This window comes from Dermacentor silvarum, chromosome 1 (genome assembly GCF_013339745.2).
Source record: "Dermacentor silvarum isolate Dsil-2018 chromosome 1, BIME_Dsil_1.4, whole genome shotgun sequence".
Classification (NCBI taxonomy): Eukaryota; Metazoa; Arthropoda; class Arachnida; order Ixodida; family Ixodidae; genus Dermacentor; species Dermacentor silvarum.
This window is the reverse complement of record NC_051154.1, coordinates 419,186,391-419,201,108: the sequence shown is the minus strand read 5'-3', so window position 1 is coordinate 419,201,108 and position 14,718 is coordinate 419,186,391. Positions and strand designations below refer to the sequence as shown.

The following is a 14,718-nucleotide window of genomic DNA, read 5'->3' as shown; positions in this document are numbered from 1 at the left end:
TGATCCAGCTTTGAACCTTAAAAAAGTTACTTAGAAAACAGGCGCAAAACATCACCGTATTGCAAGAGAAGCTCAATGTTGATTTAAATAATGTCAGCGTTTGGTGCAAGAAAAACTCAATGCACATTAACCCATCAATAACCACTTTTGTAATATTTCATTCACACTTATTAAAAGTGGCTCCCGTGATGCTCACGATAGGACAAGAAGAAATACCGCCTACTAACAGCACAAAGTTTTTAGGCGCGACTTTAGATTAACATTTAAAATATAATCTTCACGTTCATTCACTAATACAGAAAGTTTCTTTTGGCATCCATGTAATCATTAAATACCGTAACTATTTTCAGAGACACATTATCCTTTCGCTATATCACTCCTACATTCATAGCCATCTCTCTTTTTGATTATGTGTGGTGTTTTATGGCGCAAGGGCCAGTTATGGCCAAAGAGCGCCATGCCAGTGTTTGTGAGTGTGAAGTGGAGCGATGAATTCTGAGAAGTAGATGAAGTGTGGCTGTAAAGGGGCCGAAAAATAATCGCTGTAACATGCATAAAATATACATGCACTAAAATCATGGCAATGATTAATGAGGTGTACTATGAAATGAAGAATGCATTGAGAAAGAATGACACGATATTTAAAATATTTAAGATGTAGTAATTGGAAAGAAGCACTACTGCCTTAACAGAGCCCTTGAACCACAAGGGCCTGGAGGCATGTGCTTATACAAAACTACTATCACAGCAGCATCCTCTGGAGGGAGGATGCGCTATGAATTTATTGGGCTTATAACATGCAGTACCACGTCGTTTAAGAAAGCGAGGACTGCTTTGGTGCTAAACAGCGGTTCCTCACCAAGAAACATACTGGGATGCAGAGGGACATGATAGCGGTAAGCTAAAGGGAAATGTTTTTTTCTATCTGCTTCGGCATCTGACACTCCAGGAGAACATTGAGGACGGTTAGCCTCTCACCACATCTACCACAGGTTGGTGGTTCATCCCCGGTCAACAAAAAACTATGGGTGCCAAATGTATGACCTATTCTGAGACGACAGAATAGGACAGTCTCAGAATAGGACATCAGTTCACCGTGTTCTCGTTGCGGATGGCCAGAAACCTAACTGTGGCTAATCAAGTGAAGCTTATTATTTGTTTCTGCATCCCACAGACGTTGCCAATGGCTTCGCAATTTCTTACGCTAGAAATGTTTCAAATCTGTTGCAGAAACAGCAGCTGTAGGATTAGTAGCGTGCGATGTTATTGACGTAGCCATTCGGTCAGCTAGCACATTACCCTCAATGCTTCTATGGCCAGGCACCCAGCTTATAATGATATGCTGGTTAGATACATTCGCTCTACACAGTACGGAATAGAGCTCAATGAGTATAGGATTTTTCTGTTTACAGGGTGACTTTAAAGCGTTTACGACACTTAGAGAGTCTGTAAATATGATTGATTTTTGAAGTTTAGATTTCCTTATATGGCTTACAGCTGACAATAGTGCAAAGGCCTCAGCCGTAAAGGTACTTGCTTCCAGGTAGAGTACACCGGATTCCGAGAAGCATGGGCCGACGGCTGCATACGACACCCCGTCACGTGACTTAGAAGCGTCTGTATAAAACTCTGTGCATGTGTACTTGGACTGGAGTTCAAGGAAATGCATTTTGATATGTGCCTCTGGTGCGTGCTTAGTGACCTCTACGAACGATGTGTCACACTCTATGAGCTGCCACTGCCACGGCGGCAACAGTTTCGCTGGAGCCATAAGACAGTGTTCAAGCAACGGAACACCCATTTCCTCACTAAGATTCCTCACACGCAAAGAGAATGGTTTTCTCGATGCAGGTCGATTTTGGAAGAGTGTGGCAGTGGTCATGTCGTTTATAGTTGAATAAGAGGGATGTTCAGTGTTCGCGTGTACTCTAAGAAAATATGTAAAACTACTATATGAACGCTGCAGATGAAGTGACCACTGATTCGACTCTACGTAGAGGCTCTGGATCGGACTTGTTCAGAAAGCACCGGTCGCGAGGCGGATACCCAGATGGTGAACGGGGTCTAGAATTTTTAATGCACTTGGCGTTGCGGAATTATAAATTATAGCTCCGTAATCAAGGCGTGAGCGGACAAGACTGTTGTACAAGTTCAGGAGGAATTTTCGGTCACTACCCCATGTTGCGCGCGACAAAATTTTTAAAAGGTTCATCATCTTCAGACACCTTGCCTTCAAATATTTAAGATGGGGGATAAAAAGGTAAGCTTCGAGTCTAGAATTATTCCCAGGAATTTATGTTCACTGCTCACGGATAGTTCCTCTTGATTAATCGTGAGATTTGGCACTGGTGTCATGCCTCTTTTGTTTGAGAAAAGTATGCACGTACTTTTCTTTGCATTTATTTTAAATCCATTTACATCAGCCCATTTAGACAGTTTGTTTAATCCAAGCTGTACCTGTCGTTCGCAGATAGCAATGTTGCATGATTTGAAACCTATCTGTACATCATCAACATACACAGAATAAAACATGCTGCGTGGAATAACTGTATACAGGGAGTTCATTTTTACAATAAAGAGTGTGCAACTAAGCACACCCCCTTGTGGCACACCAGCCTCCTGGGTGAATGTTCTAGATAAAACATTGCCCACTCTTACGTGAAACGTGCGGTTAGACAAGTAGCTTTCGACTGTGTTTAACATATTTCCGCGGACCCCCATCGCAGAAAGATCTCGCAGAATTCCGAAGCGCCATGTCGTGTCGTACGCTTTCTCTAAATCTATAAATACAGAAAGTAAAAACTGTTTATGAATAAACGCATCTCTGATGTTTGCCTCGATGCGAACAAGGTGGTCTATTGTCGACCTACCTTCTCGGAAGCCACACCGGAAGGGGTCTAGTGTTTTGTTATTTTCGAGGAAACTGATTAAACGCGGTTTATCATTTTCTCATACAGCTTGCACAAGCAGCTTGTTAGAGCTATTGGCCTGTAGCTGCCAGCTAAAGACAGGTCCTTGCCTTGTTTAAGAATCGGGATGACTATGGCTTCTTTCCACAAGGAAGGAATATATCCAGCCGCCCACATGGCATTAAAGAGAGAGAAGAGTGTTGTCAGTGTTTCGGGGTGTAAGTACCTAATCATTTCGTAGATGATACGGTCGCCACCTGGGGCCGAGTTGTTGCAACAAGCGAGAGATGCTTTAAGTTCAGCTAAGCTGAATGATCGGTTGTAACCCTCATTTGATGAACCTTTGCGATTAAGGGGCTGCCGCTCTTCGCGTTCTTTGAACTTCAGGAAAGATTGTGTATAGTGCGATTCACTCGATACATATTCGAAGTGTTTGCCTAGACTATCCGCCTGGTCTTCCAGGCTATCACCTTGGCTATTTACTAAGGGTAGGGGATGTGACTCCCGACCTATTAATTTATTTACCCTATTCCAGACTTTCATTTCATCGGTGTACGAATTTATGCTGGAGATGTACTTTTCCCAGCTCTCTCTTTTAGCACGTCTGCGCATTCTCCTGCCCTGCGATTTTGCTTGTTTAAAATTAATCAAGTTTTCGGCTGTTGGGGAGTTGCGAAACAATCCCCAGGCCTTGTTTTGCTTTTTACGTGCTTTTTGGCATTTCTCGTTCCACCAAGGCAGGCGACGCTTATTAGCTAGTCCATTTGTTGTATGCACCTTTCTGCAGCGTCAGTGATAAAACCTGTTGTATACGCCACAGCAACGTCTATGTTAAGAGAGGCAATGTCATCCCGGCCTAAATATGTTATTTCTTTAAAAAGTTGCCAGTTAGCAGAGTCAACCTTCCATCAGGAAACATGTGGCGAGCATCCATCTTGTTTTGTTAAGCTTAGCATTATTGGGAAGTGGTCGCTCCCAAAGGGGTTCTTCAGAACGGACCACTGCAGGTACGGAATTAGTGTACTCGACACGATACTCAAATCTATGGAGGAGTATGAATTATGCGCCACGCTGTAGTACGCTGGCTCCTTCTTATTAAGTAAACATGCTCCTGAGGAAAAAAGAAAGTTTTCAATTAGGTGACCTCTTCCATCACAACGCGAGTCTCCCCACAAGGTGTTATGCGCGTTGAAATCTCCGATAACTATGTATGGCTCCGGAAGTTCATTTATGTAGTTTTGAAATTCAGTTTTATGTAGTTGATAATTGGGAGGGATGTATATAGAGCTGACAGTGATAAGCTTGTCAAACAACACCCCTCGGACAGTAACTGCCTCCAGGGGCGTACGAAGTTTTAATTCCCGGCAGGCAATACCTCTATCGACTACAATAGCCGCACCACCGGAAGACACGACTGTGTCATCGCGGTCTTTACGAAAAATGGCATATTGCCGGAGAAAGTTTGATTGTGTAGATTTAAGGTGTGTCTCTTGAACAGACAGCACCTTAGGATTAAACCTGTGTAGGATTTCTTTGACATCATCGAGGTTGTGTAGGAGTCCTCCGACGTTCCATTGTATTAGTGTATTCATGTTGGAAGTGTTTTTTGTGCTGTGTGTTTAAAAGAGACTAATTTAACTTACAGAGCCCTTGTCGGGCCCTGTGATGCGGGCTTTTTCTTTTTTGGAGCGATCGCGAGACTCTCGCCGCTCCTTTGGCGCTTGCGGCGCTGGACACGCGCTCTTGCGAGCAGTTGGTTTGACGGGAAGGCCTCGTTTCGAGGGATGAGGCCCTTGAGGCCACCAGCCCGGAGGTCGATGGCCCCTTCTTGTGAGTTGGCGGAGCAGCGCGAGCTGCAGCAGCCGGGGGGGCAGATGGCGTCACTGCCAGCTCACTGTGTGTGGGCCGGACAGCCGCCGGAAGCCGTTGCGACGCTGCCCCTTGACGCGCCACTTCGGCAAAGGTTTTCTTTGGCAGGTAGGATACCCGCCTGCGTGCCTCCTTGAACGTCGTTAGATTTTCCTTTACTTTAATTGTTACAATTTCTTTTTCTTTTTTCCAGGATGGGCACGACCGCGAGTATGCGGCGTGCTCCCCATCACAGTTCACACAGCGGAGAGTTTTCGCATGATTCAGAGAGATGCTCAGTTGCACTGCATTTCGCACAAGTCTGACGGCCTCGGCAGTTCTGCGAACTGTGGCCGAATCTTTGGCATTTGAAGCATCGAAGAGGGTTTGGCACGTATGGCCTGACACGTAATTTAATGTACCCGGCTTCAATGGTCTCGGGTAGAACACTAGAACCAAAAGTAAGGATTATATGTTTTGTCTTTAGCTCCTTGCCATCGCGCCTCATCTTGATTCGTTTTGCAGTCAAAACATTTTGTTCTTTGAATCCTTCCAAAAGTTCACCTTCGGTGAGCTCCAACAGGTCGTCATCAGAAATAACACCGCGGGTGGTGTTCATTGTGCGGTGCAGGGTCACAGTCACAGGAAAGTCTCCAAACGACACTAGATTCTGTAGTTTATCATGCTGTTTCTTATCGCGGAGTTCCAGGAGGAGGTCACCGCTGACCATCCTCGTCGCCTTGTAACCTGGTCCTATAGTCTCTGTCAGAGTCTTTGCAACGATAAAGGGTGAGATCACTCTCACGGTCTTTTCAGTTTTCTCACTGTGTACCACGTGGTAGCGTGGAAAGTTCTCAACTTGTCGGCCAAAAAATTTAAAAACTTCTTCGGTGCGCCCCCTCTTTTGGGGGCGATCAGAAAGCGCGGGAAAAGAATTAGCCATGCAAATATTGGAGTCCTACTAGGGGAAATATTAGTAGGACCCACCATGGAGTCCTACTAGGGGACGCTGCAGTGCCTGTGAACATAGGCCCTGCAGACGCCAGCTGTACGTCACCACTATAACCGAATATGAAATAACCTAGGCAGGCTACTCACACAGGGTTAACCCTCGCTGCCAAGAAGATCGGAAGGAATATAGAAGAGAGGAGAAGACAGGAAAGATTAAAAGTAAGAGAGAAAGACGAAGGTTGGAGAGGAGGATAGGAAAAGGTAACTACCGATTTCTCCCGGATGGGTCAGTCCGGGAGTGCCGTCTACGTGAAGCCGAGGCCAAAGGAGTGTGTTGCCTCCGCCGAGGGGCCATAAAGGTCCAAGCACTCAGCATCGGCTCAACCCCCAGGATCCCCTTTTCCCCGGACACGGCTAAGCCACGCACGGTTAAACGTGGTAGGGTGCAACCCTCGTGTGCTCGGGTACGTGGTGGCGCAACTCACCAAACGCCTGCTTGCGCAGACGCCCCTGCGGGGGCCATCTCTCTTTTTGTATATCATCTTGGGGTAACACTTATTACTGTCCCCTCGACGCCCTTCAACGCCTTCAAAATCAAGCGCTCCGACTAATGACCTTTAATAATATTTTACACGCACTCGAAACCACTGTACCAAAGCCTGAATATTCTACCATTACAGAACTGTTGAAACAAAGGCTATCATTATTTATCTTCAAGCTTAAACATTACGACACCTTAAGCTCGGTTTTTCCAAATTAACTAACCTTACCAGGTTTTCTCCAAACAATAATTTACTTCTTCCACGCGTTCGAACTACGGAAAATTAACTGTTGTCTTCTCTGGCCCGTCATTTTGGAATTCTATACCATACGAAATTGTCATCATCAGTACATGTTTCTATACCTCAATAAGAAATATCTGTAGACAATGTTATACAAAGAATTGTTTCTATACCTCAATAAGAAATATCTGTAGACAATGTTATACAAAGAATTGCACTAATTATTAATTTCTCACATTCCTCTTTTATTTATATTACCTGTTGCTTCTGGGTTCTTTTTCATTACTATGCCTGTGCAATTCATGTAAAATATAGTTGTTTTTAATGCTTCTGGAAGCTTCATTCTGCGTTCACTTATTATGCCACTGCTCTGTACAGTAGTTCTGTTCCTCAGTTCCGCTATTTTTATTGCGATAGCAATTATATGGACACTTCAACCGGATTTCTGCCGTCGGCGTCGCCGTGAGGTTCCGTATAGATAAAAGCTTCGCCGCGTGCCGTATGCCCGAGCGGAAGCGTGCGGGAACGCGCGCTATCACGGAGAGCGAACGCACTCAATCTCCCACAGGCAAGCAAGGAAGCGGGAAGCCAGCGCCGGAGGGAGCGGGGGGAGCACTTCTACTCTGCCAACAGCCGCGCTCGTCGCTCGCCCGCACCGTGTCTTATCTTCACACGGCTCTGACCTTTATGCGCTGTGCATTCGCCGCTCAGTTTCCGTTGAAGCGATAGACCGCACGCTTCTTCGCCCGCTGGCTGCAGCGGCTGCGCTTGCTGCCAGCGTTTTGACAGTCGTCTGTGGTCATTCAGTGTGATCTATTCATGTTTGTTTGTGCGCGCTCACACCACGCTTGTTCATTCAGTTAGTAATAGTCGGGCCACATTTTCCAACGCACGCTACACATGCAATGCTGCCCGGATCGGCAGTGCAGCGCTACAGGTGTGTTCCTTCGCACGCGCTGCCCACGGGAAGCGCTTCTCATCAACACCACCGTTTCACACGCGCCTTCTCGTGGTCATCGAGTCTCTCTTCATGTCGGTCTACTTACGCCGCAGCACATCTGCTTACTTAATTAGCTCATGTTTACTACAATTCATATTGCTACCAAAGCCGCTCACCTTACTTCGTATGACATTGCTCTGTTGCTATCGCATTCATTGCTTCGCCCTTAGGGCGAAACTGTGACATTTTTTTTTTCAGTTGCATATGTTTTCCAGCATACACTAACTGTTGTATATTGTCATAAATTATACCAATGTCTTCTTTATTTCACTTGTTTGCTTTTACTTTTCTGTTATTGTGTTTCCCCTAGCTTCTCTGTTAATATTTATTGCTTATGTACTCATTTTTATGTCATGCTGCAATCTATACTTGATATGTATAGTATTAGGTGGTCCCGCTGACAGTTTCTTAACTATGGGACCACCGAATGAAAGAAGATCACTAATGATGTTATCATGTACGCAAAAAAAAATGTGAATAAACTTGAACTTGAATTTACGTATGCCTGTGTATTGTTTATAAGTCTAACACACATGCTTCACATGAAAGCGATCTTTGTTTTATTCATCTTATGAACGCGTTTTGAGGTTTCACTTGTAGGAATGTATATGTTTGCTCATTGTCCTCCATGACAGGACATGGGCAGGAACTCCATAAAGCTACTTATGTTGTAGCTTTTTTGTTCCTGTTCAAGCATTTTGTTTTTTTCTTTGAGCGGAAGAAATGTGAAATAAAGGAATCCGATTTCAGCCATAATCGACCAATCTCGCAGCAAGTTGCGCTACACCACTGCCGCCATGGTGCAGTTGCAGTACTCCGGCTGCGTTGGCACACAGAGACATTATCAATGCACCAAGCCTTTTTGATCGCTTGCAACATGTTTTCGTCAGTACATCATGATGGTATAGTAAAGGAATAAACTGTTGCGTGCTTGTGGTACCAGAATAAGCTAAGAAGAAAACTTCGTTTCTCCTTTAAAAAGACCAGAGAGTAAATGATATCGACAGAAAGGCAGGTAAAAGATCATTTTGCAGCTTTATTGATGTCTTAAAAGAGTGCTGCGGCTCCTAGAACATTTTGTAAAAATTTAGCATAAGGTAACAAGGCATGGACCGTGAAGCTTTTGTGCCACAGCGGATGCAGTTATGCTGTGAAAGACGCAAATGGCAGGACAGGTTAAAGCAGTTTAAGAGAGATGCCTGCTGCTCTGGATTCCTGAAGTGAGAGTCGGTGATGAAATGCAGCAATACCATATAATATTCAGACATTCAAGATACAAGAATATTCAATCTGAAGTGCTGCTCACACCAGTGGCGCACCGACGGCAGGGGTTTCGGGGGTTGTAACCCCCCCCTGAGGCAGACTTAACCCCCCCTTTTGTTTAACCCCTTTTCTTTCCTTGCGCATTTGAGTGCTGCAACTAAGATGTAAGACGCGCAATCGTCTGCACACTCGCAAAAAGCGCATTTTTTGACAGTTTTCCGTGAAGAAATTGAAATTAGTGCTGTTTAGATGGTATTGGCAAACTGTCAACCCCCCCCTGGCAGAGATTCTGGGTGCGCTACTGGCTCACACGATCACGTCGTAAGCAATAACGAACACTTGCTGCTCGGTCCGGCTGCCTGCATTCGTTTGCCGCTCAATAGGCAAGTCATGGAGAATATATGCAAATGGGCTGCTAGGCTTTTTTGAACTCCTGACGGTTTCTATAGGCAGCACTTTGACTGCACGCCTCGGGGCAAAAACAAATCACAAAATAAAATTAATAAACTCATGTTCCTCTGTCCTCTATAAAGGTGGTGAACGTCTCACCAAGTTGCTGGGACCGGGCTTCGTGGACATTCTGCATGAAGTATGCTCACAGCAGGTCAGCCAAAGACTTATGAGAAGCTCGACCTGAAGCCGGCCCACGTGCAAAGATTGGCTTCGTGGTTTCTAAACCACAGATTGGCAACACCCGTTCAATAAAAGACAACGTTGGTGAGCTTTGTGGTATCATCCCTCTTGTGGGCATTCACTCTTTCATATGATGACAGCCAATCTTCGACGTCGCAATCTTCGACGTCGTCATCATCGGTGCCGCTGAACATGGCAGGATCTCGCTGACACAAGGCACCAGCACAAACCAGGGCTGGCGAAGCCATTGGTGTAGTCTGGCTGGCGTCATCGTGGCCTAGTTGTAGACCGCCCGCCTCAGCTGCGGGAGGTGGTGGGTTCAATTCCCACCGCCGCTGGGCACCCACTGGTTCAAATGGTCACAAGGGTACTCCGGCCTGGCATTAGGCTTCCTTCAAGGGTTATACGCTTGGAAAAGGAACCTGCACCCTAACTTCCCATCAAAACTCTCGTTAGCACAAAAAAAGGGATGTTTGGGCCACTCGCATGGCGACAATTTCCCATGTGGCGCCCCCAAATGCACCTATTGAGGTGGAGACGCCTTCGGGCTTTCCAAGCGATGAGATCCCATAATGGCCGAGCACCAGGCTGGGAGCGTGCTTGTACCTATTTTACTGGTAGGTACCCAGCGGCAGCACTTGCCTTCCACAGCCGCAGCGGATGCTCTTCAACAAGGCCGTCTGTGGTTGGACAAGAGGCGCCCAGAGACAACTTGTGAAATCTCTATTGGGTCCCCTTTCGTGATGTTAACCCCCACGAGAGTCGAGCACCAGGCCAGAGATCCCCCCCCAATTCTACCCATTATAAAAAAACCAGTGGGTTCCCAGCAGCACCGCGATTTGAACTCGGTACCTCCTGCATATGAGGTAGAAGCTCTACTGTTAGGCCACCACTGTGGTACACATCTGGACTCCATATCAATCAATATAATACACCAAGGAGCAATGGTGCGCAATGACAAAGCGCACCATGCTAACCACAGAAAGTTGCACTCCAGGCCAGTGTATTATTGCTCACTGATACATCTGAGGAGCAGACAACATTGCTGGAATCGCAAAAACCTCCCAACATTTGTGCTACAAGTACTTCCCAGAGGCAGACCTGGCTCATGCACTGCAAGTCATACACAAGACGACGGTACACGTGCCGATTGCAACTGACAAGCTTCACTGTCAACACTCTTGCCTTGACTTACAATGGGCTGCACTCTATAAATACATCAATCAATCAAACATTTTTTTTTTCAAAGTAGAATTACAAGAGGATATGCAGAAGAGGGTCCCAAGCGCCAATAAACCTAAATTTAATGCCAGCATTCTCCCGTCCTCGGCCAAATAGAACACCACGTATGTGTTCTACACAAGCTACCAGACTCCACTTGTTGCACTTAATTTCGTCAGCTAGAGCAGGAGCTACCACCATTTGCTGTTCTTAATGCTAAAAGTAGCATTTCTTTACAAACGGACAACTAGGCTAGTTGGTTCATTGTATGTTAGCGCAACACACAATAAAAGGGCACTACACTCGCAACTGGACCCAGCTGAACCTTGTAGTGCATATGCATGCATGAGGAAAGTTGGAGACAGGCTTGAGTTATGCTGCAGAAGGCTAAGCTGCAGTTGGGCCCAGTTGTGAGTGGAACACCCATCCTGTTTACTTCCTCGTCATCACTACCATACTCGCCAGTGTCCTTAGCCTCCTTATGCTAGCTATCCCACACATTGTAAATGCTTTTAACTAATTGGCACTACATATAAATTTGCACTTTGGCTTTATCTTCACCACCTACTGCTTTATGTTTGATTAGCTTTAAGCAACACCACCTAGAACAAGTTTAAGGCCTCAGCACAATGCCGCCATGATGTCCTGTGGTAGTGATGAGTGCATGCTGTGGATTTAGCGCCGTGCTGGAGGAAATGCACCAATTTACAGTCGCAGTAACTTTGCTTCAAGAAGCATATTCACGCTATTAGCATCTCTGAATGTGAAAAGTCTGGTGAAGATTTCATGCAGGCAGATACGTAAAGTATAGCAGAAAGTGCATGGGCATGCGTGTGTGTTTGTATCTGTGCAAGTGTATTTGTGTGCGTATGTATGTGCTTGCACACGTTTATGTGTGTATGTGTGCATGGTGTATGTATTCCCTATGATCAGTAGTTTCACAATTACGTGCAACAGACTCTTCATAATTGCTGCAGTTATTAAATTGTAAGAACAATTTCTCTGTTGACATTTAGGTAGAACCTCCTCAATAAACCTTCCTATTAAATGCTCAATTGTATTTAAAACCTTTTTTCTGATTCTTAAAAAGCAAACACTTTCTGTAACCAAACTGCTGTTTCTGAATTACTTTTCCCACGTGAATGGGTATGACTCCAATAAAATCACGACGGCTTTCGTATATACTCCAAGGTGGTGTGGCGGAGGTGAAAACCAATATTTCACTGGAAGAGACAACACACTGAAAGCCGGGCTTGGTATCAAGGCACCCTATATTAGACAAAAGTCCACAGCATTTAACGAGCCACGGCTGCACTGGAACGCAAGCCATGTGCTTGCATACCAGCATGGACAACCATGACGGCCAAACGCATTCTTTCGATTGCCTCTGGTTGATATGCAGCGTCGCAGAAACTTGTTCTAGCTGGTGTTGCTTTAAGCCTGCCGTACCTCTACCAGTGTGCCCACATTTTTCTTTTTTGTAATACGAAGGGTCGTGTCCTTAAGCCCAAACCGCATCAGAGCGATTTTGTGCGCGATGGCGACGAGCGACGACTTCGAGCGACGAAACGGACTGTCGCGCGAACAGATCGCTCGGTCTTTTCGTTCAATCGCTCGGTTCTAGAAATCTAGAATTCGTCGCTCGTCTTCCGGGCGACTAGCCAATAGCGCGGAGCCGGAACTGGATATACATCAGTCAAGCACTATCGATTGTCGCACGGAACAAGTCAACGACTAGATTTTGATACATGCAAGGATAATAATGTAGTGCAAGACCTTAAGAAATATTTATGGTGCTCTTTACACTTAAACACATCAACTTAAATTAATAAAGCAAGCATCATGCCAGTTTCAGCGAGTATTTGCTGCCCTCATACCGGCAACACCGGGGAGACGTCGCTCAAAGTCGTCGCTTGCATGCGGTACGATTTGTAGGCGACGAACGATCGCGACAGCCATCTCCATCGCGTTGCTTGTCGCGCGCAAGATCGCGTGCATGCGGTTTATACTTTAGTTGTCAAGTTCCTCTGTTAGGCTTCATATAGGCAGAAAGCAGTAGATTTTTCTACAATAACAGTAAGCTGCTGTTCATGGCTTAAGAGCAATGTGTGCTCCAACCATTTTTAATAACAAACATTTCCTTCTTGCTATTTGTATCCCAATCACAAAGTAGGCTTGTAGACTTCAATATGATCGGGAGTTTCCCCTGTTCCAAGTTGCAGCATGAAATTGTATTAATGTGTCAGGTACAAAACAAAAAATGTATGTTCCTCACTGTGGACTATCGACCAAAAATGTTTATGGACCACGGGATCTCTGAAAACGCTAAATATCCGAGCAGCCTTTAAAAGTGTCCAGTAAAACCGTACATCACAATGTTGTTCGCATGTACCAGTAGAGGTTGAAAATAGGAATACCAGGCTGCGTTTTGAGGCTGCGGAGATATTCAGCTTTTTGTCAGATCCCTTGTTCCGTAAACTTTTTTGGTCGATAGTACATATGTGTACTCAGGCAGAGATTGAAAAAAAGAATTATGGTTATACCACCGTATCCAGCAGCCACAGTGGACCAACAATGAAAACATCACGAAAGCACACGCAATTAACCAAAAAAGGCTCTGCTGAACATACAGGGAATTTTATAAACTTAGGAAAGAATTACGAGGTTCAGCTGGTTACGCAACTTTTTTTTCCCTCCGTAAGATGCTTCTTTAACAACTATACGCGTTTTTTTGTTTTTTTTGTTTCTTTTTTTTGTCGTTTTGCGTCTTTCCTTTTGTGCTCTCGCATTTTACCAACCTCCTGGCACAAATAATGATCGCTCACACTTATAACCACTGGCCACGAAATAACAGCATCAAAAACCAGGCAAAACAAATAAACACACAAAACGCTACATGTTGATCAAATGGAATGCCTCCACTTGGACAAAAACTTGCCTCGAGGCAGGCTAGTGAAGGTCAAGAGTTGCGCACCGATAAGTAACATCCGGGTTGTGACGCACATGACAGCTGATGAACAAGGAGCAGCGAACGCTTCTCCGTGACCATCAAAAACTGTGGAGGCTTCAATGCTCTAGAACTCACTACCTCGCCGCACTATACTGGGTGCGTCGCATCGGAGCTGGATGCCGTCCTCCTTGTAGGTGACTCGCGACACTGTTTTGGGTCGGTTTTGGGTTGTGGCCTATACCGATCACGGCACAGTTTGTCACTCACGTGCCACCGACGAACTACTCACCTTCGTAACTCTTGCCGCCATCTTGGTAGACACGGCCAATCTTAGCGACACAGCTGGCGCAGGATGCCAATACGAGGAAAATCACGACTGCGGGGACGACGGCAACTGCGGACTCTTGGACCTTGGCGCTGCGCCGCGGCGCAAAGCACAAGTAGCACAAGGACGCTCGCACGGCTCACGGTTGCCAGACAAGGAGAATGATCGTTCATAGCGTGATGTAAAGGATAAATAAACGTACTTACGCATTTTGCCGTGACCTGCTTGCAGAAGTAAAATATTTCAAGACGTGATTTGCAATTATTTATTTTATTAAGCACTGATATCCACGACTTACAGGTATTTTCAGAGTCTCGAGTGCGACGAAACACAGCGTTGAAGAATGGCAACAGTAGAACGATTATGGTATCTAGAGTGACCCAGAATCAACGTTTTTAGATATCTAAAGTAATCTAAAAACGTTGCCTAGAATTGGAAAGTGCCACCACGGCTTCCGCCGTGGCACCGGGGTTCAACCGACCGCGCTGGCAAACAGAGAGGGGGGAAAAAAAAGGAGAAGCATGATATTAAGAAAGAAAAAAAAGAAATACTAGCCAGGGCGTGATTCGAACACGCATCATCTAGAAGTGAGCGCCGTAACCACTCAGCCATACAGCCACGCTTCAAAGACATGCATTCATGCGAACCATATGATTGCGTTCGAGCGCCCTCGGCTAAAGAAACCACCTAAAAACGCGGTACGCGCGAGCGGCGCAGCGTAGCGCCAGCGGTCGAGCACTGTGCGTGGGCGCAAATAGAAATACGCTGCCCGGAAGCGTAATTCATTTTCCAGGGCAGCTGGGCCCTCGAGGCGCGAGACTAAATACCGACCGTAA

General features: G+C 45.7%; 1 protein-coding gene across 3 annotated transcripts in view; it reads right to left on the bottom strand.

Moving 5' to 3' along the window:
* Positions 1-14,004, bottom strand: part of LOC119437611 (probable medium-chain specific acyl-CoA dehydrogenase, mitochondrial) — a 241,958-nt gene extending 227,954 nt beyond the window's left edge. For 2 of the 3 annotated variants that reach the window (XM_037704610.2, XM_049660744.1), the window contains exon 1: positions 13,847-14,004. In XM_037704610.2, coding sequence (XP_037560538.1) covers positions 13,847-13,867 — 21 coding nt within the window. In that variant the 5' untranslated portion in view covers positions 13,868-14,004. The remainder of the gene's footprint in view (positions 1-13,846) is intronic. The other variant, XM_037704609.2, reaches the window with a different exon arrangement.
* Positions 14,005-14,718: the final 714 nt, after the last annotated feature.